Source organism: Meriones unguiculatus, chromosome 20, assembly GCF_030254825.1.
Source record: "Meriones unguiculatus strain TT.TT164.6M chromosome 20, Bangor_MerUng_6.1, whole genome shotgun sequence".
Taxonomy (NCBI): domain Eukaryota; kingdom Metazoa; phylum Chordata; class Mammalia; order Rodentia; family Muridae; genus Meriones; species Meriones unguiculatus.
The window spans coordinates 48,458,293-48,481,741 of record NC_083367.1 but is presented as its reverse complement, the minus strand read 5'-3'; the positions used below and the strand labels follow the sequence as shown (position 1 = coordinate 48,481,741).

At 45.4% G+C, this 23,449-nt stretch overlaps 1 protein-coding gene across 1 annotated transcript in view; it reads left to right on the top strand.

Moving 5' to 3' along the window:
• Positions 1-2,171: 2,171 nt before the first annotated feature.
• Positions 2,172-23,449, top strand: part of Crybg1 (crystallin beta-gamma domain containing 1) — a 179,373-nt gene continuing 158,095 nt past the window's right edge. The window contains exon 1 of the mRNA XM_021636415.2: positions 2,172-2,385. Within this exon, the coding sequence (XP_021492090.2) occupies positions 2,219-2,385 (167 nt within the window). The 5' untranslated portion in view covers positions 2,172-2,218. The remainder of the gene's footprint in view (positions 2,386-23,449) is intronic.

The window sequence follows — 23,449 nt, the reverse complement described above, 5'->3', positions numbered from 1 at the left end:
TAGGTTATCCACTTCTCTCTCAGTGCCTCTCTCCACCCCCAAAGCCAGGATGTGGCTTGGAAAATGTTGGCTTTCCCCCTTGTTTCTTCCCTTTTCCTTTCTTGCTTTCTTCCTCTTCTTCTCCCCCTCCTTCTTCTTTTCTGTCTCCTTCTTCTTCCCTTCTTCTGAGACAGGGTGTCATTTTTATATTGCTGGCTTGTCCAGAGTTTGCTCTGTAGAACAGGCTAGCCTCAAACTCAGAGATCTGACTGCTTCTGCCTCCCCAGAGCTGGGATTAAAAGTGATTGTTAATTTACTCACATGCTTGCTTCCTAGAGACAGAGTCTCATTCAGTAGTCCAGACAGGCCTGGAACTTACTACATAGCCTAGGCTGGCTCAGACTCCATCCAGTTCCACTGCTTTAGCCTCTGAGAGTTTGGATTACAGTGTGAGCTAGCATTCCTGGCTTAGAATACCACGTTTTGATAAAGATCTTGAAGAACTGAAATTTTCTAACACAGTTGAAGATCCTAAAAATGCAACAAAACCATTTGTCACAGTGTACTAGTAGAATTCACCATTGCAGGGCCTACGTACATCCTATTACTCAGCTTGAACCCTGTGTGTGTGTGTGTCCAATAGAAATGAATGCTTATGTCTGAGGATCGCATCAGCTTTATTTATGAATCCACTTGGAAACAATCTAAATGACAATGGACTGTGGGATAGTCGTACCCTGCGGTAGTTGTATACAGCATTTTTAAATGGCTAGAAGCAAGAATATGAATGATTTTCGCAGATTAATACTGAGCAGAGGGTGAGAATTTCAAATCAAAGGAGCACATATATGAGTCCTTTAAATGAAGTTCCAGAAGAGGCAAAAAAGATTCGATTAGTGGGCAATTTTTACGGGATGAACATTAATTTATTCGAATTGCTGTCTGAAGATTCTGAAGTCGAGACAATTTTATGGTTGCATTTTATCCGGTCTGGTTTGCTTTTGTTTTATTCTTCAGCAGCTAGGAACAAACCCAACGCTTCTAGATTTCTAATCAAGCACTTACTCAGCTCCAAGCCCTGCAGTGGTGTTTGCTTTTTTTTTTTTGGTGTTTGTTTTTGGTCTGGGTAGCTCTGGCTGTTTCGGAGCTGTCCTCAAACTCAGAGAGCCACATGTCTCTGCCTCCCGAGTCCTGGGATTGAGGGAGCGTGCCACCAGAGCCCGACATGACTTGTACATTTTAATCATATGTAGTTTATATCTTGAAACAAATGTAAGGAAAATAATGCGCGTTCTCTGGAACGGAAGCTGCATCTTCAAAGAAGCGAAGGAGGCATTGCACGTGGTGGCATTCGGTTTTTAGAGTAGTGAGTGGACTTGAGGCTCTTCATATCCTAATGACGCCCGGCGAACTGTTACTGTACCTCTGTCACTTAATATCGCTGCCTTTGCTACTTAGTCGCATTAGCGCGGCTTAAGTAAAGAAAGTTACTAGCAGAAAATCAGGCGACGCTTGCCTTGTGGGACTGACATTTAATTCACTGTGTGGTATATTGAGCCCTTTCGGAACTTGGCTAATGTCCTTCTCCGTGTGAATTTTAATCCCTTGATGCTTTATGGGATGCGAGTCCAAATTAATTCTTCAGACTCTTGAGAAGAGTGGAGAAGCTGGCACTCACGCTCACCAACAGCATCTGAAGCCGCCCAGCACGTGATTGCCCGAGCCACCCAGAGTGAAGGAGTCCTAATTGCCAGGCGGCCCGGCCAGAGTACATGCCTCTCCCAAGCTCCTCCAGGTGTGGTTGGCCTAGCAGCCACTCACCCTGCCAGCCAGACACAGGTCAAGGGCGACCAGCAACTCCAGGGGGTGGCTCAAGGAAGCTGCACCCCAGGTAGTGCAAAAACCCTGCCAGGCTCGGGGGGACGCTGTTCCAGACATGTCCGGTAGGGGTCGCTGCCCCGCAGCCGCGGCTCAGGTGCAGGCCTGGAGCACCTGAGGCTCCCGAGGCCGCCGCACCTGAGCTCGTCGCCCTGGCCGCGCGGGGGCGCTGCGGAGCGCCCGCCTCCCGGGTCCCCATCCTTTCACCCTCCGTCGTCCCGGCGCCCCGGCGACAAGGGGGCGGGGTCCGTCGGCGCGCGGCCAAAGGCGGGTGAACTGAGGCGCAGGTGAGTTCTTCCAGCGCGGCTGGGCGCCGGGGAGGACAGCGTCCGAGTAGCCGGCCGAGGAGGCGCGAGGGGAGATGCCGCTGTCGCCACCATCGCAGGGCGACCCCAGGGAGGCCAGCCCGTCCAAGGCCCCCAAGAAGCACCCCACCTTCCACATCTGGCGCTCCAAGAAGAAGCAGTCCCCGCCGTCCGGCTGTGGGGTGTTCGTCCCGCACCCGCCAGCGGCGCTCGGGGAGACCAGGTAAGCGCTGCGTGTTCGGATCCCTCCCGCGCACCCCCTACCCACCACTCCGCGTCTCGCTGGGGTTGTGCAAGGCCTGTTTCTCCCCCAAAACTGTGCCACAGGGTCTGGGTCCCTCAGCTTTGGCTCAGTCCGAATCCGGTGTCTCATGTGTGGGGCCTTCGGTTTTTTTTTACTTTCTTCAGTAGTTTGCACCGGTAGCTGAGAAAAGCAGGAGGGCAGTTGGGATCAAAACGAATGCCTCTAGGAGTGTCTTGGAGCTTTGGAAATATTTTGATTTCAGTGTCTTAATTGTAAAGACTCCCGTGTTCACGGAGGTTGGTCTCCTTTATCCTCCTAAGATCCAGTGGAGGAGGAAATGGAGAGGCTAGTTGACTGCATTAAACGGTTAGAGAAACGGAGGCCTCAGAGTAAATGTCCCTAGTAGAGTCAGTAAGTGACAAAACCAGAGATACCTAATTCTTAACATGCCGAGATTGGGACCTCATTGAGAGGGTGTTGGCCTAGCTTGTGCCAGTCCCTAGGTTCACTGCTTAACGTGGAAAATAAAATAAAATAAAGGGTACTAATAGCTATGGCACCTTTACCATTATAAGTTGGTTTTTGTGTTGGTTTTATTTGGTTATCCTATCAGAATTGATGGTTGGTTCAATGGAATCCAAGTTCTGTTCCCTTTTCGTCAAAATGTAACTACACATGGATCTTGGTATTGAAATGGCAACTAGATTTTATACAGTCTTTGTGTGTTCTAGGCTGGTCAGAAAACACTTTATTCCTTCCTTCAGAGCTATGATGAAATTTGTACCAACAAAAGTTCCAAAAAACAAATGTATTCATTAGTCCTCGGGCTATTTTTCTGGCCAGGGCATCTTTACAAATAGTTCATTTATCCACCAGGAGAAAGTTCTTGAAGTTTAAAAGAGAATGGCCAGATTTCTGGTCAGTGCAGCTTCCACTGCGCCAGGTCTTTCCATGTGCTTCATTAGTGTCGTTTTCATTAATAGTTCAAGTCCCACTGTATCGTCCAGGCTGACCTGGAGCCGTCATCCTTATGTCACAGCCTTCCAGGAACTGGGAATACAGGCTGTGTAACTACCATAGCTTCCTCCCCTATCCCTCATCATCTCTAGAGCATTCTTAACCCCCAATACACCGTGAGGGCTGTGTAAGTGTACCTGAAAGATCTTACTTAGGAAATAATGTCCGGGAAAAATATAGCTGTATGTGTTCCGTACAGATACATTATTATTTTTTGCTAGTATTTTCTCTTTTTAAATTTAAAATGTGCTTTTAAGTGTGTGTATGTGTGTGTGTGTGTGTGTGTGTGTGTGTGTGTGTGTGTGTGGTGGGGGGTGTGGAAGTGCAGTGCACAGACAGCCTAGGGCACCATTGGGTCCTCTGGAGCTGGTGTTACAGGCTGCTGTGAGTTGCAGAAGAAAGGCTCAGCGTAAAGAATGCGGGTTCTCTGCATCCTTAACCACTGAGCCATCTCTCCAAAAACCCCTCTCTGGTATTTTCCGTCCATGCTTGTTTGAGATGCGGAGGCCGATCGTATCAGAAAACAAACCCAAATCTCTCTCTCCCTGCCCCCTCCAACATGGTTGATAGCACCAAATTTCAGGTATTCTGAGGGATACCTGCCTTGGAATCAGCTTCCCTCTTCTTCTGGGGCTGAGGGAGTCTACCGTATTACTTGTTTCAAACGTGAATTTAAAACTATGTTGCACAAGCACAGATGCAGAGGGAGAAATGGGGAGACCCGGTAGGAAAGGAAGTGGCTTCTTTCCTAGAAGAGCTGACCGTTGCAAAGATACACGACCGCTCTGGATTTCTGTATTGTGTGAACACCCATGGCATTGCTGTGAACATCCTTACAGCCAGTTCTTTCTTTACATAAAATAAGCGGAGAACAGCCTGCTGAGCAAAAGAAAATAAAGTTACAGAAAGAAAGAAAGAAAAAATAATAATAAGCGGAATACCACTGCCTCTCTTCCTGGGACTCACTCCTAAAGTCTTTTCCACCTTGACTTCGGCAAACATGCTAATCCTATGTTATTCCACACAGACATGTTTACTGCCTTCTGGGGTCCCGCCTGGTACATTATCACCTTGATCAGAGACCAGTGGTGTGCTCTGAGGGCAAGGGAGCTGTGCCCACCCCTCAGCAGAACTTGGTGGGTACAGTCATTTGTCCCCCTTTAACTGATATTCTGTTTTGTAAAGAGTTTATTCAGAGCCTGGATTCTCTGAGTTTAAATTCCTGTGACTGTGACACTTAGTTATACATTGTGGCGAGTTACTAACCATTTTGTGTCAAAATATCCTCATTCAGAAAAAGGAAATAGCAGGTAATGTACAAGTGGACAAATGAATGCATGCTGAGCGCAGAGAGCACTGACTCTTTAAGTTTTAATTTTTCTTTTTCATTTTACTTTCTTTAAAAAAAAAAAACCCAACTTTTTATTTTATTTAATTTTGTTTTAAAGGTGGATGTGGTGACGCTTGCCTTTAATCCCAGCACTCAGGAGGCAGAGGCAGGCAGATCTCTATGAGGTCCACATAGCGAGTTTCAGGCCAGCTACGTACTGAGACCTTGTCTCAAAACAAAAACAACAACAAACAACTCAAAAAAGTTTTTAAACATTTATTGTGCGTACGTGTGTGTATGTAAAAAAAACAGACCTTCCCCTTTACTCTCTGTTTTTATATGTAGAATGCTACAAGAATAAATGGTTGAATTTCAAGTTTTAATCTTTAGAAGAGTGGTTCTCAACTGTTCTGATGCTGCGACCCTTTAATCCTCATTTGTAGTGAGCCCCAACTACAAATTTCTTTTGTTGCTAATTTAAAACTGTAATGTTTTCTGATGCAATTAGGCAACCCCTGTGAAAGGGTCATTAGACCCTGCCACTCCCCCCCACCCCCCAGGTTGAGAACCACTGCTTTAGACTAAGAATAATCAGTTATTTGAAAGAAGCATGGAGCTGAATGTTGATCCTCATAACTTAAAATGGATTCTGGTTTCCACACTAAACAAGCCATTACAGACTGGAAACCAGAACCCATTTTAAGTTTGTGAAGATCAACATATAAGCAAGGCCCCTCATGCATTTAGTAACTTAAATACATTGATGTATAGGTTCAATTCCAGCACTGACAATTAAAAAAAGAAAGAGCAGGTTTTTTTGTTTTTGTTTGATTTTTCGAGACAGGGTTTCTCTGTGTAGCCTTGGCTGACCTAGACTCTCTTTGTAGACCAGGGTGGCCTCAAACTCACAGAGATCTGCCTGCCTCTGCCTCCCAGAGTGTGGGGATTACAGCTGTGTGCCACCATGCCCAGCAAGACCAGCTTTAATATATCTCAATAGGAGGCCAAAACTAGAATCTGAAGGAGTTGCTTCCGGCGTGAACAGAGCCTAAACTGAGTGCTGATAAGTTTGCCGCTAATTTCTGTCGTTGTTACTTTATTCATTCCGTCTCCACACTGAGTCATAATGTTCTCAGTCCACACATGTATCGATAAGTGACTTGAGTCCTTTTGGAGATTCTTAAAAGACCCTTGAGACTTGGCTTCACTTCTTTTCTCCTTCAGCTTTGTATTTTTTCCCCCTTTGGAGGTAGGTGTTAGGGAACCGTCTAGGGCCTCACAGATGGCAGGCACGTCCTTCTCTATCCAGCCATTTCCCTGGCTCAGCTGCTTCAAACTTTGACTATAAATCTGCTTTATTTATTGAGCGTAAGTGTAGTGATGGGTTGAACATGTTAGGCACTGGGAACAGTTTGCACTAAAACCACTTATCTTAGTACGAACATTCCAAACACACACCTGCCTTAAAGCCTGAGTTCACGGAAGGGTCATCTGTGTTTCAGAGATGTCCAAGCAGACGAAGAGCGATGTATTTATTTAAAGACCTGTGTCAGACTGGATGGAAAGGATTACTGAAGCCTGAGCTGTGTACTTTTCGGTTACCCTTGAACTATTTTATCAAATAATTGCTCAGTTTCCAGCTAACATTGTATTTGTTTGTATAAAAGACTGGAACACCCTGCTTACGAAAGCCATGTAGTCTTATCTTTAGAAACTCTCTTCTAGGATTCTTGATGGAGTTTTCTATGGCACAAGTTCCCTTCTGTGTTGTGTGTATGTGTGTGTGTGTGTGTTTGTGTATATATATATATATATATATATGTTTGTGTGTGTGTGTGTCTATGTGTCTGTGTGTATATATGTATATGTGTGTTTGTATATGTGTGATGTGTGCATGTACACTGGGGTTTGAACCCAAGGTCTCACTCTGTTAATCTGTTAAGCATGGGCTGTTACTGGCCAGCCTCTTTTTTTTTTTTTTATTGCAATGATGGGACAAATTGAATTTCAAAGAGACATTTCTTAGACACTGAGATTAAGAAGTAGAACATTGAAATGATTCCACCTAAAAAAATTTCAGTCCAGGAGAGGGTGGGGCATGTGGATGAAACTGAGCCTATGATGCATTCGGTGCAGAAATAGAAGATTTTAACCTAATACCTCGAGGTCAAAAGGATTATCTTGAGGAAGCAGAAGTATTTTTTTTTCCTCTCAGGACATTTCACTCATATTGAATAACCACTGAGAAGTTTTATTCTCTGATCTACAAATCATGAAAGGCTCCACATCTTCTTGGGTTCTGATTATATTCAACCCTGGGCCAGAAGAAAAGCCCAAGAAACTTTTGTTTTCGCAGTGGCACCTGGGACTGCAAGGTACCTACCCAGGCTTGTACAGACACGCCTTTCTTCAGCTCCTTCCAGTACACAGGGTCTAGTTCAGGTCTTGCTTCACATGTTGGCACCTAGAAGTAAAGCTTAGACTTAGACTGTGGCAAACTGCTACCAAGGCCCTGGCTGCAGGTGCAGGTTTAGGTGACACACCTCCTCCAACAAGGCCACACACCCAAATAGTGCCACTTCCTATGAGCCAAGCCTTCAAACACATGAGTCTGTGGGGGCCATTCCTATCCAGATGGTCATGGATAAGACACTTAGGCACATAAAATAAAAATAAATAAACCCTTAAAAACTGCTGTATATGTAAATGAAAGTGTTTGGATCCTGAGCTGGGAACCCCCGGCCCAGCCTTCAGGAAACAGTGTCACCAAGAGGCTGGTCTGTCTTCTACCCAGTCTTTCTCCGTAGCAGTAGGGCACAGGCCGAGGAAGGCAAGCTCAGAGGTAAGTGGACCATTAAATTTGCAGTTGGTGCTGGGTTAGGTAGGGACCAACTACGTATGTATGTATGTATGTATGTATTGGGTTAATTTGAGACAGGGTCGCTCAATATGTAGTCCTGGCTGTCCTTGGATTCCTTATATAGACCAGGTTGCCCTTGAAATAACAGAGATCTGCCCGCTTCTGCCTCCTGAATGTTGGTATTCAGGGTGTGCACAACCATGCCTGGCCACAAGCAGATTTTAAAGTGACAAAAGGTCATTCCAGTTACGGATTCGGCCTGGATTGTACTATGCCGTATGCGGGACCTTCCTTTCTGGGGCTTGGTGCTGGCGCTGCGGCCCGCCACATTTTACTTAGGATGCCTCATTTAGACCTTTTCAGAGTGTTGATGGCTTCATAAATAGCCTGTGAATGCGCAGCCCGTTGGCTTTTGCATCTGCTATCAGGGAAAGACCCGACAGAAGAAGCAACCATTGACAGCCGAGTTGAAGCGCCTTCTTTATCCTGTGTGCCACGTAGAAGCCAGGAGAAGGCCATTTTCAAGCCCGTGTAGGGAGGCTTACCCGGGCCTTGCCAGCCACTCCGGGATCTGCTGCCTCACAAATGTTGGCTTGGCTCCCCAACTGCTTAGCTCTTGTGAAAGTTGTTGTTGCCTGTAAAGCAGGAAAATGTGATTACTGCCAGGGGAGGGCACAGGCGCAGAGATATTCAAAACAAAGCTTTTTGGAGTCTACACTATTATTGATCAGGAGTCTGTTCCTGGATCGCCTTTGAATGGAAACAAGCAATTGTGTTCCTGTGTGTGCTGCTGAGCGTGTTTAAACATGCTGGGCTAAAGGTTGGGTTGGCTATTCTTCAAGATAAAAGTGTGATGGAATGCCTGGCATGTGCTCTAATTAGGCTCGCACCCGTTTGCATGTTAAGGGTTGTCCTGATCTTACCCCGTAAGAAGGTTCTGGTGCTTTTCCCTAGATGTCCTGGCATTTTGGCATTGTTAAGAGTTAATTGAACCCTTCTTGGTTATTTCGCTTTTAAACAAGTGCCTCAAAGGGGATTACCAGTCCCTCATGAATCATAACTGCGGAAGGGGCAGGCAGAGACTATCCTCAGGGAATATCTGCATTGACTTCCCGCTCACACAGGCTTGCCGGTCGCTTTTCTCTGTGTGCAAACATGCCTCGGCCCCAGTTCCACTCAGAAGGCCCACAGAAGTTAAAGAGGAATGCACACACAAACATACCATTTCTTTATTTTAGGCAGGGCCTCATGTAACCCACACCAGGCTCCAACTTAATATAAAACTGATCATGAACTCCTGATTCTCCTGCCTCCACCTCCCAAATCCTGCAGTTCCAGGCGTGTATCCCGAACTCCAGGCTTCGAATTTCTATCCTAATGCTGCCAGATAACTGATTAACAAAGGGTGAAAGTGACAATAAGTTGAGTTCGGACGTGTTTTCTAAGGGAAATAGACATAGCGTTAGGGTAGTGGGGAAAGCTAATTCTTTCCAGCCAGGTGATTCTCCAGTCTCTCCTATAAATTAAATGAGCATAGGAACTTTGGTCGAAAAGAAATAGGCCAGTAGGGTCTACTGATATGTTTAATCCCAACACTTGAGAGGCAGAGGCAGAAGCAGAGGCAGGCAGATCTCTGTTGAGTTTGAAGTCAGCCTGGTCTACACATTGAGTGCGGGTACAGCCAGAGATACATAGTGAAAACCTGTCTCAAAATTAACCAAGGGTCAAATAGAAGGGGAGAAGGCAACCAAGGACCATGCTCGGATGTAGCCCATGATAGCTTAGTAGCCAAGTGAGTACTCTAGTAAGGGGAACAGGGACTGTCTCTGACATGAATTCAGTGGCTGGCTCTTTGACCTCCCCCCCCTTCCCCGAGGGAGTAGCAACCTTGCCAGGCCACAGAGGAAGACATTGTAGCCAGTCCTGATGAGATCTGATAATCTAGGATCAGATGGAAGGGGAGGAGGACCTCAGCTGGGATACAAAGTTAATAAACTGTAACACATTTAAAAAATAAAATTAAAAAATACTTTCTAATAAAAAAAAGGAGGGGAGGATCTCCCCTATCAGTGGACTAGGGGAGGGGCATAGGAGGAGAAGAGGGAGGGTGGAATTGGGAGGAGACGAGGGAGGGGCCACAGCCATGATACAAATTGAATAAATTGTAAAAATCAATAATAAAAAATGTAATAAATAATACTAATAAAGATTTTGCAAAAATTAAATATTTTTAAAATGTAAAAAAAAAAAAATGAACCAACAGAGAAAAAAAGAGTAAGAAATAGGCCAAGGGGCACGCACAGATACTGAGTACTTGATACCTGACAGTTGCTTTCCCATGCAGTGCATCACTCAGTCTCTCCAACAGCTCTGCAGAGCAAGCCGGTCAGCCTTACACGGACCTAAGAGTCAGCGGAACAGACCTGGAAGAGGTGACTAGTGTACAACACGATATTTGAAAAAAATATATTAAAAAAAAAAGATTTAGATGTTTTACATTATTACTTAAATTGATACAGAAATGTTGCACAAATATAGGAAAGTAAATATTTACACAGAATGTACAAATAAATGAATGAAATCAAGTTTTGTAGACTTGTTAATAAAAATACTATATTTACTATAATGTTGGGATGTCAATAAATGAGCAGGTCACGCAACAACAGCTAGATAATTCTACTAAGCTACTTAAAACCTTGGTAAATTTTACACATTGCTTCTTTATATTTTCTATACTCAGTTGCCTGTATCTACTCTACAGAAGTAAAGTACTCAAAATATAATTTCTACACATAGGATATTGCACTCATAGAAATTTTCACCGCTATCCAAATAACACCGCTTAATATAGCTACATGGTTATAGAGTATAATTGATGTGATATTATATTGTTTATCTTGTTAAATGAACTTCTTAGGTGAGTTTTTCTCAATCTATTATATAAGAAAATATGACTACTTAAATTCTATTCCATGTTTCAGACAGGGAATTTCATGTGATTTTTTTTTAACTACAGTTCAACTGCTTGTTTTCTCATAATTATTAGCTACAATGAGCTGAAGTATTAAATCCACTCAGTGAATTTTGTCTTCTCATGCTGAAACTGTTCTTTCCTCTAAAAACTTCGGATGTCCTGTTTTGACTGGAGAAGTAAGACAGTACTGAAAAAATGATGCAGGATGAATTCTCACATGACAAACCTGACCGCTCAGTAGAGGCAAACCTTTAAACTAGACACATCAAAAGCATCTGGAAATTGAATTTTCACAGTAGGGAATGGAAAGGAAAGGTAAGAACAGAACTGCATAGAATTTAATTATCATAATTCACCGCAGGTTGAAATGCTCACACAGATATTCTTACAGTGAGTATCAAACTTTGTATTCACAAATTGCTGAAAAGTCTTGATTAAAAATCATGCATATTACATAAGGAGGTAAAACAGACCAGAGTTAATTTTTTTCTTTAAATTGTTGCATGCATCCCAAACTATTACAATTATTTATAATTTTATTTTTTAATTATTTTTTTTATAAATTACAGTTTATTCACTTTTTATCCCAGCTGTAGCCCTCTCTCTCATCCCCTCCAAGCCTCACCCTTTCTGGCTTATTTCCTCCTATGCCCCTCCCCCAGTCCACTGATAGGGGAGGTCTTCCTCCCCTTCCCTCTAACCCTAGCCTATCAGGTCTCATCAGGACTGGCTGCATTGTCTTCCTTTGTGGCTTGGTAAGGCTGCTCCCCAATCAGGGGAAGGTGATCAAAGGCCAGCCCCTGAGTTCATGTCAGAGATAGTCCCAGTTCCCATTACTAGGGAACCCACTTGGACACTGAGCTGTCATGGCTGACATCTGTGCAGGGGTTCCAGGTTATTGCCATGCATGGTCGTTGGTTGGAGTATCAGTCTCAAAAAAGACCCCTGTGCCCGGATTTTTTGGTTCTGTTGCTCTCCTTGTGGAGCTCCTGTCCCCTCCAGGTCTAACTATCTCCCTCTTTTTTCGCAAGATTGCCTGCACTCTGCCCAAAGTTTGGCTATGAGTCTCAGTATCTGCTTTGATACCTTGCTGGGTAGAGTCTTTCAGAGGCCCTCTGTAGTAGGCTCCTGTCCTGTTCCCTGTTTTCTCCCTCTTCCGATGTCTGTCCCATTTGCCTTTCTGAGTGAGGATTGAGCATCTTACCCAGGGTCCTCCTTCTTGCTTGGCTTCTTTAGGTGTACAAATTTTAGTATGTTTATTATTATATGTCTAATACCCACTTATCAATGAGTATATACCATATGTGTCTTTCTTATTCTGGTTTACCTCACTCAGGATGATCTTCTCTAGTTCCCAGCACGTGCCTGCAAATTGCATGATTTCTTTGTTTTTAATTACTGAGTAGTATTCCATTGTGTAAATGTACCACAATTTCTGTATCCATTCCTCAACTGAGGGACATCTGGGTTGTTTCCATCTTCTGGCTATTACAAATAAAGCTGCTACAAACGGTTGAGCAAATGTCCTTGTTGTATACTTGAGCATATTTTGGATATATGCCTAGGAGTGATATAGCTGGATCTTGAGATAGCACTATTCCTAATTGTCTGAGAAAGCGCAAGATTGATTTCCAAAGTGGTTGTACAAGTTTACATTCCCACCAGCAGTGGAGGAGGGTTCCCCTTTCTTCACATCCTCTCCAGCATGTGTTGTCACTTCAGGTTTTATCTTAGCCATTTTGATGGGTGTAAGGTGAAATCTAAGGGTCGTTTTGATATGTATTTCCCTGATGACTAAGGACGTTGAGCATTTCTTTAAGTGTTTCTCTGCCATTCGATATTCCTCTATTGAGAATTCTCTGTTTAGCTCTGTACACCGTGTTTTAATTGGGTTACTTGATTTGTTGCTATTTAACTTCTTGAGCTCTTTATATCTTCTGGATATTAGCCCTGTGTCAGATATAGGGTTGGTGAAGATTCTTTCCCAGTCTGTAGGCTGTCATTTTGTTCTGATGACAGTGTCCTTTGCTCTACAGAAGCTTTTAAGTTTCATGAGGTTTCATTTATTGATTGTTGACCTTAGAGACTGTGCTGTTGGTGTTCTCTTCAGGAAGTTGTTTCCTGTGCCAATGAGTTTAAGGCTCTTCCCCACATTTTCTTCTGACAGATTTAGTGTGTCTTGTTCTATATTGAGGTCTTTGATCCAGTTGGACTTTAGTTTTGTGTATGGTGATAAGTATGGATCTATTTGCATTTTTCTACATGTGGATATCCAGTTAGACCAGCACCAATTGTTAAAAATGTTATCTTTTTTCCATTGTATGGTTTTGGCTTCTTTGTCAAAAATCGAGTATCTGTAGATGTGAGGAGCCTCATTCTTTCTGATACCCAAACTCATAATATTTTCACCAAAACTTAATGAGACTAAATTACCCTATCAAATGAGTTATTGTTGGAGGGTGTTTGTGCATGGGAAGTGAACTATCCGGGTAAGCATAATGGTGCATATCTGTAATCCCAGCATTTAGGAGGTGGGGGTGGAGGCAGGAAGATAGGAAGTTCAAGGTCATCTTTGACTACATCTTTGACTACACTTGAAACCACGTCTCAAAATGGGGTGGGGGTAGAGAAGAAATCTAGATACCATTTACTGTCCATGGCAGTTTGAAATAGGATTGACCCCCATAAATTCATGTGTTTGAATGCTTGGCCCCCAGGGAGTGGCACTATTGGAAAGTGTGGCCTAGGTGGAACAGGTGAGGCCTTGCTGGAGGAAGTGTGTCACCGTGGGGGCTCCAGCTTTGCTCAGTGTGGCATATAGTCTCTGGCTGCCTGCTGATTCTGATGTAGAATTCTCAGCTCCTTCTCCAGCACCACATCTGCCTGCAGGCTGTCATGTTCTACCGTGATGATAATGGACTACACCTCTGAAGCAGTAGGCCAGCCCCAGTTAAATGTTTTCGTTTATAAGAGTTGCTGTGATCATGATGCCTCTTCACAGCAATAAAATCCCTAAGATTTTTGTCAGAATGATCACCCTTATCATTCTCCTGACTTTAAAAAAAATCTCTATTTTTAAATCTCTAATTTTGATAGTCAGAACCCTTCCGGTCTCATTGTAGAAAAGGGGAATATCCAGGAAGAAAAAAGCCATGCCTTGGGAAATCATTGGTCATCTTTCCTTCCTGGGCACCTGTGACTGGTGGTTTGGGAGAGAGCTGTGACTCAGATCTGAAGCGTTAACTAAACTCGTACCTGATGATTCTTCACATGTAAAGAACCTAGGTAGGGGGCTGTTGAGGAAGGACAGGGGTGCATGGGCAGGGTGATGGCGGGGCAGATGCACATGGACGTGGCTAGAAATGCAGCTACCAGTTCTCCAGAGAGATGGCGTTTCTATTTCTATCAAAGACAGATTACAGATGTGCGTGGGATGTGTTTACATGTAAACAGGCCTAGGCACATCCAGATGCTCCAGGTCTTCGTTCATATTTGTGCAAAGTGCTAGACTGCCTGTTTAGGAAATCAAGCCTGTGTTTCTAACATCTGTAGAGCAGGGATAAATAAGAAAAACAAACAAGCAAAAAGAACTAAGTTAAGTCCAAGCCAGGTGTGATAGTGTGTGCCTTTCATCCTAGTACTCGGGGGCAGGTGGATCTCTGAGTTTGAGGCTGGCCTGCTCCTGTGTCATTTTAATTTGTTAGAATTTGTAGTGGGGTTTAGGATTGTCTTCATTTTGAACAATACGTTGGAGCAGGGTGAATTTGGTGAATGAGTAAGTCCCTAAAGACACTTACATAGATCTCCACACGCATCTTGGGTAGAGAAGCCTGAGCGACGCTCTCTGGGTTTTTCTTGCAAGTGACGTCCTTTCATCCTCCCTTGTGGCTGAACAGCACCTCACGCATACGTATGCTACATTTTCTTCATTCCTTTATCCAGATGGACGCCTAAACCAATCCCATGATTTCGACTAGTGCCATCATGAGCATAGAGTACGCTGGTATCCTATGGCTATGGCTCCTGGTGGGTGGACCTCTCCCATTGCTCAGAGCTTGCCGCTTCAGCGCTTCCTCCCTCCCTTTGCCTCTGCCTAGGGATCTTAACAGCTTCCTACTGTGGGGTGCTCAGGGGCCCTGCCATTCCTCCCCTGACTACACCTTGTAAACTCGGTTCTTTGAGCGCCCTTTGTGAGCCCCCTCGCCCCTGACAAGATCCTGACCGACACACTGGTGTGTTCTCTTTATTGTAATTCAGCTGGAGGCTTTCTGCTGCTGAAGGGTAAAATGCAACTCACACTCAGGAAATGAGGTCTGGCCAGGTGCTAGTGAAAAAATGGCGTAGATTGAGTGGAAGTACTTGGGAAGGACAGAGAGAGGAGCATGGCTACTGGGACAGGGAGGAGAGGCAATTCCTTCAGCCCTTGGCTTAGCCCCTGTACTTAAAAGCCGAGCAGGGTACTTTCCAGGGCAAATGTTCTCAGGTTTTGTTTGTTTGTTTTGTCTGGATATTACTGACTCAGTTCTTGCAGCTGCATTTGGGCCTTTTCTGTTAACTCCCCCGGGTTTTCCCTCTTGCTCTTGGGTGGCTTGCTCATCCATGCAGAAAGGCCTCTGGTGCACGCTTGCAGCTTTCATCTGCTTCCGCAGGTGTGCTCCAGAACCCTCCCTCACCACTTGGACACAGATGAGCAACATCCTCTCTGGTCTTTAAAGGAGGCACAGAGGGTGCGGAAGGCAGCTAACTTCATTACATTTTGCTTCAACTCTGAATGGCAGTCTGTGATTTTTCTAAAACAAACACCGTCACAATCACCAAACTTACAGGAACAGTTAACACTTCACAGGCCTTTTAAATCCCAAGTCACCTCTCTATGCCTAAGCGGTGACCACTGGCAGGAGATTGGCCATGGGACTGTTGATCCAGGACCCAATGGGGTGTCTTAAAATCCCAGTTCTTCAAAACGCTCACTTGCACTCACATACACACTCACATGTACACACAGACACCTATGTATACACATTCTCGTGGTCCATATAGGACATTGTTTATTATTTCATGTCCATGGAAAGAGATTACTTTAAGCGTATTCTACTGTAGGCCTGTGGAAGGATAATTCTCTTAAAATTCAGTATACAAAATTAGTTTTATTTACCAACAGCCACTGATGGCAGAAGTGTATGGAAGGGTGCATGGAAGTTTGCCGCTGTTGCTGTGGCTTTGCATTATTCCCCTGGCCTTCTCCCCTCCCCCAAAAAAATCTGTTTTGTGTGTGTGTGTGTGTGTGTGTGTGCCAGCAGAGGCTGGTGGAGGACATCAGATCCCCTGTAGTAGCTGCTGCCATGGCTCTAGGGATGGAACTCTGGACCTCCACAAAAGCAGTAAGTGCTCTTAACTACTGAGCCATCTTCCAGCCCCTCCATTGTCTTTTCTTACTCTCCTTGTTGTCTGCCTCTGCAACATTAGCCACTTTCTGCTAGTTCTGACTAAATAACCAACAGAACAGATTTAAGGGAGGAGAGGTTTATTTTGGTTCACAGTTCAAGGGACAGAGTCCATCGTGGCTAGAAAGTCAGGGCAGTGGGTGTGTGTATGGCAGCAGGGTGTGAGGAAGCTGGCCGTGTTATGCAGGGGGACCAGGAAGCAAGCATTCTAGCCCAAGGTGGGGCCAGGCTGTAATCCTCAAGACTCACCTAGCAGGTCCCACATTCCAGAGGAGCAGCCAGAGGTCAAGTTCAACACACAACCCTGTGAGGGTGAGGGACAGTTGCTGTTCAACCCACAGCACTGACTGTGTGGAGAATCACAGCAGCTGGAGAAAGAGTTGGAGAGGAGAGGAGAGGAGAGGAGAGGAGAGGAGAGGAGAGGAGAGGAGAGGAGAGGAGAGGAGAGGAGAGGAGAGGAGAGGAGAGGAGAGGAGAGGAGAGGAGAAGGGCAAAGAAAGGAGAGGAGAAAGGAGGAGAGAGAGAGAGGCTCTTCCTAGGCACTTCTATGTCTGGAGTTTGACTCTGCCCTGACTTGGAGGTCTTCAGAGTTGCTGCACAAGCCATCTTCTGACCAGAACTTTTATCTCTGAGTCTTAACGTGTATTTTTGGGGACGGGGGTTGTTTTCTTTTATGAGCCAGGGTCTTTCTATGACAAATAGTCTTGCCCTGCACTTGCAGTCCTTCTGTCTTGGCTTCCCAAGCATTAGGGTTACAAACGTGCACCAGTAAACTCCGTGTTCTGTACAGTCTGGAGATTGGCTTACAGTAGCCAGGCTTTCCATTTTTGAATGAGCAAAAACCAAAAGAATAGAGCCTCAGACAGAGAGAAGCAGCAGGTAGCCAAACATCAAAGGGGACAGCCGGCATCTGGAGTAGCCAACACAGAGAGCAAACAAAAGTTAACATCATCAATGTGTGAAGTTGGAAACATTCAGCTGCCGGCGGACTGGGGAAGCCCCACTGAGGCCCCGCTGAGTCAGCCAGCTGGAGCAGGAGTCTTGGGTGGATCTGAGAACGCCTTCAGGTGAGACTTCCAGGGAAAGAAAAAGTAGTAAACTGTAGGTAGATAACATCATTGTGCCTGGGCACTTGATCTCCCAGCAGGAATGGCTGGGGAAGCCTGCTGCAGCAGTCATGCTGAAGTTCCCCAACTAAGAGTTCCCAGCAGAGCACCCTCCTTCTTTTCACTGTTTCGCTGCCCGCATTTTTAAGATTAATTTTATTTTTAATCGTCGGGCAGCGGGGAGGGTTCAGGAAGGGGGAGAGACAGAGAGACAGAGAGACAGAAAGACAGACAGAGATCCTGAGAGAGGCAGTGTGTGTGTGTGATAGAGAGAGAGAGAGAGAGAGAGAGGGAGAGAGAGAAAATATGTATTGTGACAGGAAAGATGAGAGACAGAGGAAGAATGTGTGTGTGTGTGTGTGTGTGTGTGTGTGTGTGTGTGTGTGCAAGCAGGTGGGGCTGAAGTTACAGGTGGTTGTGAGCCACCTGCCATGGATACCAGGAACCAAACTCTGGGCCGCTGGCAGAGCAGCAGGAGCTTTTAACCACTGTGCCATCTGTCTCTCCAGCCCCACTGTAAGCACTTTTATATAAAAGGACAAACAACAGTGGCCTCTGTTGGAAACGGTCTACCTTCTCAGGAGCACAATTCTTTTACTCTTGGACCGTTTGCTGTTTTTCTTGTTCCCTTCTCACAGAGCCAAGGGTCAGCCTCACTCGGCACAAGAGTTTTGGATGACGTTTGACATAAACATTCTTGGGTCTGAAGTGGCGAGGACCGAATCTCCAGATGGCTCCAGAGCCATTTCTTAGTGTGGCCAAACAGCATAGCAATTTACAACCGAGCTAACATCCTTATGCCAACATTCAGACTTTTCTTGAGTAAAATCTGAAGAGCATTGAACACATACGTAGCAAAATCAAATGTTGGGTCTGGTCTTGCTGGCATACATCCATAATCCCAGAATTCGGGAGGCTGGAACTGGAAGATGGCAAATTCAAGGTCAGCCTAGTTACACAGTTAGTTTCAATCCCCTCTGGACTGCATAGTAAGACCCTGTCTCTAGTAGATAAGTTAACTAAGGAAGTTTAAATACTGACAATTTCAAATGTCCCAAGAATAATTTCTTTCCCGTCCTGGGTGAGCGTTTTCAGCGTGTCTCTGTAAATCATCACCTTGTTGGCTCCTTTCTCAGCTGTGCCTGGTGAGCCAGCGGAGGGCTGAAAGCTTCCTGGCCATCACACTGTAGCTCTTGCATTCTATTGGTCTTCTGTTGGGGAGACTGAAAGACCCGTGGTTTGAAAAGGCCACTGTTTCAATTCCCCAGGGATTCTGCTTTGTCATTTGGTTGTGGAGACAGGGTTTCATGTAACTGAAACTCCTTCTGTTGCTGAAAATGACCTTGAACTCCTGGTTGCCCTTTCAAATGCTGGGAGTAGAGGCATGCAGTGCCACCACCAGCTTCCTAAGGGATTCTGAAGCCCGAAAATCAGGGCTTGGGTGAGAAAGAGAAACCCAAAGTAGCTGGAATCTAAGCTCCCCCAGGTGTCTGAGCTTGGAGATCACAATAGGGGCAGTGGATTATCCATTTGCATATGCCTGATGGTAGGAGTTAAGTTAATGAGGAGGGGGTACGAGCAGGTGATTTTCTGTTCTTGCTACAGCATTTATAGTTCCTTGGTTTACCTGTGTACAGATAAATTATGTAAATAATAACACTTAAGGAAATAATTAGACCAGAGATTTAAAGCCTTGAAATTTACTTTACTTTCTTTAAATTCTTTATTTGTTATAAGAGGAACAAAGTGAGTCTCATAAGATAATGTTTTCAATAATCTTAAAACACCTCTGGATTTACCCAGGTGTGGTGGCACAGGCCTGTGATCTCAGCTACTTGGGAGGCCGAGGCAGGAGGATCGGAAATTCAGTACCTATCTGGGCTACTGGCTGAGTTCAAGGCCATTCTTAGTAAATTCGAGAGATCCTGTATCATAACACAAGGTGAAAAAGGACTAGCCACAGCTCAGGGTAGAGTGTGTTGTAGCCTGTGTGAGGGTCTAGTTTCAAATCTTACTACTGGAAAAAAAAACCCTCAGGAGTACATACCTAAGTGTATATATATACATATATATGTATATATAGTATAATATATATAATTAAAATTTAAATTTAAATTTAATTAAAATTAAAAAAAATTGAGACAAAGTTTCACCGTATACGTAGCCCTGGCTGTCCTGGAACTGGCATTGTAGACCAGGCTGGTCTGGAACTCAGAGATCCACCTGCTTCGGCTTCCCAAGTGCTAGGATTAAAGGCGTGTATCAGTATGCCCCACATAAGTTTATAATTTTGCAGGAAAGTTGTGGGATGGAAAGTACAGTAAGCAACAATACCTACTACATATAAGAACTGGGTTTGTTTTGATAATTGTTATTTCCAGTGTTATCATGAAGATGAGTGGGGAGAGTAGAGGGTCATCAGAGACATGAGGTAAAAGGGCAAGCTCAGAGTTTGTGCACTCCTTTTGAGTAGGAGCCTTATCTATCTTGGATAATCATACAGGAGAAAAGAAAGCTGCAAGAATCATGCATTTACCTCAAGCAGATACTGAGGAGGAGGAGCTGTGAGAATGGAGTGGTGTTTTGACGAGAGCCTCATGTCCTGACGCTTGCTCTGCGTTCTATTAATACGGATGTCATAAGTGTGCATTGAGCAGCACATACCAGTCTGAAACCTAGAAGACCTTACCAATGTAAGGGTTGGAAATGAAAACGTAGAGCCAGGTCCAGCAGCCGACACCTGTCACCATGGCTACTCCCGGCTGAGGCAGGAAGACTCTGGAGTTTGGTGCCGGCCTGTGCAATTGCACGGGAAAAAAGGTAGAACAGAGGGAGGGAAGGAAGGACGGTGTTTCTATCTGCGGGTTCTGCGTAGGGCTAATGTGTCTTTTGGCTTCATGAAAGAGCATTCTCGGGCTGGGGAGACAGCTCAGCTGGTGAAGCCTCAGCAGGCAACTGTGAAGACTGAAGGAAGCAGAGGTCTCCAGAGTCCTTCGAAAAGCCAGGTGGGAAGGGTGGCTGCCGCTAACCTCAGCGCGAAGGAAGTGGAGGCAGTGGATCTCTGCTGTCCAGACTGAACAAACGTCAATCGCTGGGTTCAGCAGAGGAGGAGGACACCAACCAACCTCGAGCCCCCACAAACACACGCAGGTGCGTGTTCGCACACCAGTGCACACACCTGCTCCCACAAATGAGGGCACGCATACCTACACACACCACACACACAGGCACACAGTAATAAGGCATTATCTTCCAACATGTGTTATAAATAGGATAATGCATATGATTATAAATATTATAAGTGCAATATGTTTATCATATAAAATCGTCTTGCTTTCTTTAACAGATTTAATGCAGAGTGTTTTCAGCTCTGACCTGTTGGACAGAACTATTTCAATTTTGTTTCTGACTCAGTTATTCCTGGCTGTGCCACTCTAAGTAAACCATATCATCCCGAACCGGTGTTGGGATTGACTTTTCTTAGCAATTTCTTTCTTTCTACTGTATTGTCTAGAGGATGCCTAGTTGTTGAGGGGAGACTGAAGGACATTAGTCAAGTGTGTCAGTGATTTTCATTATTTCTATAACAGAAAGTTCTTGTTGTTAGGACATGAGCCATTGAAGGGAGGAAAAAGTCTTGAAGAGCTCAGAGCTATGTCACTCCCGAGGGAGGAGAATCTGGGGACCCACACACCAAGAGCTACTACTCACCGTTTGCTCCTGTGGCCCAGTGGCAGGCATTTCCTGTGCTGGTGGGTTCCCAACAGTCAGAGTATCCGTAAACGGTCAGAAGTCCGGATGTACTGGGTTCGTGTACCAGGGCATAGACAGCAGCTGCTGAGGTGTGTTTGCAGTGTGCAGCCAGCACTGCATCCAAGGTGCTGTCCTTGCAGCAGCAAGAGAGAGGTGCATTCTTAGAAGGAAACACCTCCCAGGCGCTGAAGAAGGACCCAGGCCAAAAGAGTCCTCCTCAGCTTCAGGGATTGCCTGTCCAACCTCTCAACACAGCGGCAGGTAACAGCCAGGGAGGGGCAGGCGCCCGAGTGCCTACTAGGCTTAGGTCTGGGAGGCTCGTCATGGGCATTGCACAAAAGGACGCTGATCTGGGAGGCTCGTCATGGGCATTGCAAAAAGGGTTGTTGACAGCAGTCCATATCCAGTCAGTAGTCAAAACTGCAGGGCCTAATTGCCGGCCCCACCCGGGATACAACACTTTACCGGAAGTAACATCCCCAAGGATGTTCCCTCCTGGCGGGAAAGATGAGCTGCATATTGCGTATGTAATGTGACATATTTCATAGAAATTCTTCTTCTGCTAGAGAAAGGAAGTTCTCCAGGACATCACAAAAGCATAGGAGGAGATAAAGAATCCGACTCTAGAAAGAATCAGACCAGCGATCGGTGTCCTGCCTGGTAGGTTTTGAAATCTCTGTGCGGCCCCGTGGAATGCTTGGCACGAGAAACAAATTGCTATTCCTTCAGCATCATGCAGTTTTGCAGTAGCTGTGTTGCATTCCAGGGGAGACCTGCTTTTAAAAATAACCTCACAGAGCAGGGAGCGCAGTGGGGCATTAGAGCATTTGCTCAGCGTGCTCAAAACGGTTGGCTCCTGGGTTCCGCAGGCCCTTTCTCACTCCGCAGAGGAAAAGCGGGTGTCACCCGTGACCATGATCATTTCACTTTTTGTAGAAGTTTAGGTTTTATTCTTAACATTTGTGCCAGTATTGAGTTACCGTCATGGAGGTTTTCTCTATCCCTGCTGTGCAGAAACTAGCAGAGGCATTTGATAATCCATACACTTTTGGTTAAGCTGAGTGCCATGGCATACCACACGGGAGACCGAGGGAAGAGGATTGCTGGAGCCCAGGAGTTCAAGGCCAGCTTAAGCAACACAGCAAAACTCTATTAAAATGTATCTACAAGAAGAACCATTTACATTACACTTGGAATGTAGTTCAGTGCTAGAGTGCTTGCCTCGCATGAGTGAAGCCTCAGGACACACACACTGCTAACAACATATATGACTTAGTAAGCCATTGTCCTTGAGTCCTTGCGTTAACCACCTTGCAAAGAAAGCCCATGGCTCAAGCCTCACACTTTATTACCATTAAGCAATCTAGTTGCTGCAAATTACCAATACCCAAATAGGACTGTTGGGAACCCCCTCAGTCCGTGCCCATGGAAGGCAGAGAGTAGGCGTGGGCAGGAACTCTAGTCGCCTTTTCTTTTGAAAGGATGCTGTGGATTCAGATCGACCTAATCGTGGACCCAGAGCTTTAGGGGTTTCCCCAGGCGTAGGAAGAGGCATGTAATCTTGTGTCCAAATCAAAAATCACATGGACAGGGGAACAGATTCCTGTCCCCTCCTCTGGAGATGCCAATTTGGTAGATGCGCAGTAAGGTTAGTCTGCATTTGATTTGTTCCCCACAGTAGTCATGACAGCAAAGAGCCACACATGTCTTCTAAGCGAGACTTGGAAACGGATGCCCTCAGGGGACTTCCCAAGTGCACCTGGCCTGGTGGCAGAGTTGAGAGCAGAACCAGTTCGCTTGTCTCTATTATGTCTGGACTTTTTAAAAAAATAAACGCCACACTTGTCCCGTGCATAAGCAATCGTTTATAATTACCTAGCTGCAGATATAATGGACGCATAAGGTATCGATTCTTCTACACATTCTTGCAGAGGTGAACATCAGACCTTCTCGAAGGTTGAGAATGGTGTCGGGAGGCTGGGCTTCATTTCCTACAAGACCCTGGAGCGGCGCTGGTGTGACGGCGCTCCTAACGAGGCTGCCGTGTGGAGCTGCGCGACCTGTCACAGTGCCGGTGTGACTAGACCCCTAATGAGGCCTGTTTTGGGCCAGTGAGGGTGGCTGGGCTCCTAGGGAGGCTGTAGTGTGAGTCTGTGGATCTAGCATGAGCGCTCTCTTCCTGCTAGCATCTTTAGTTATGCAGTTTTTGCTCACGTTCTCCAAGAAGTCCCTTCTGTTGTTTTGCATACGTAGTCTCCTCCGTCCTCCAATCATGTCTATACCGCATAGAGCCCCACACGCATGGCTGGCTGGCTGATGAGTTGACACATAAGTTAGTACACAGGTCAGGAAAGCCATAATGGTGCTTCTCATTCCTGTGTGTAGCTGGTCAGCATTGCATACACACGTGTGCAAGCATGCGCACACACACACACACACACACACACACACACTTTCTCTCTCTTCATTGTTCCTATACTGAATTTCTAACTGCACACGTGCAGCCTCTGCTATGCAGTCATCAGTAGGAGCAGCTGTTGAGTTCAGCACAGCCCGTCA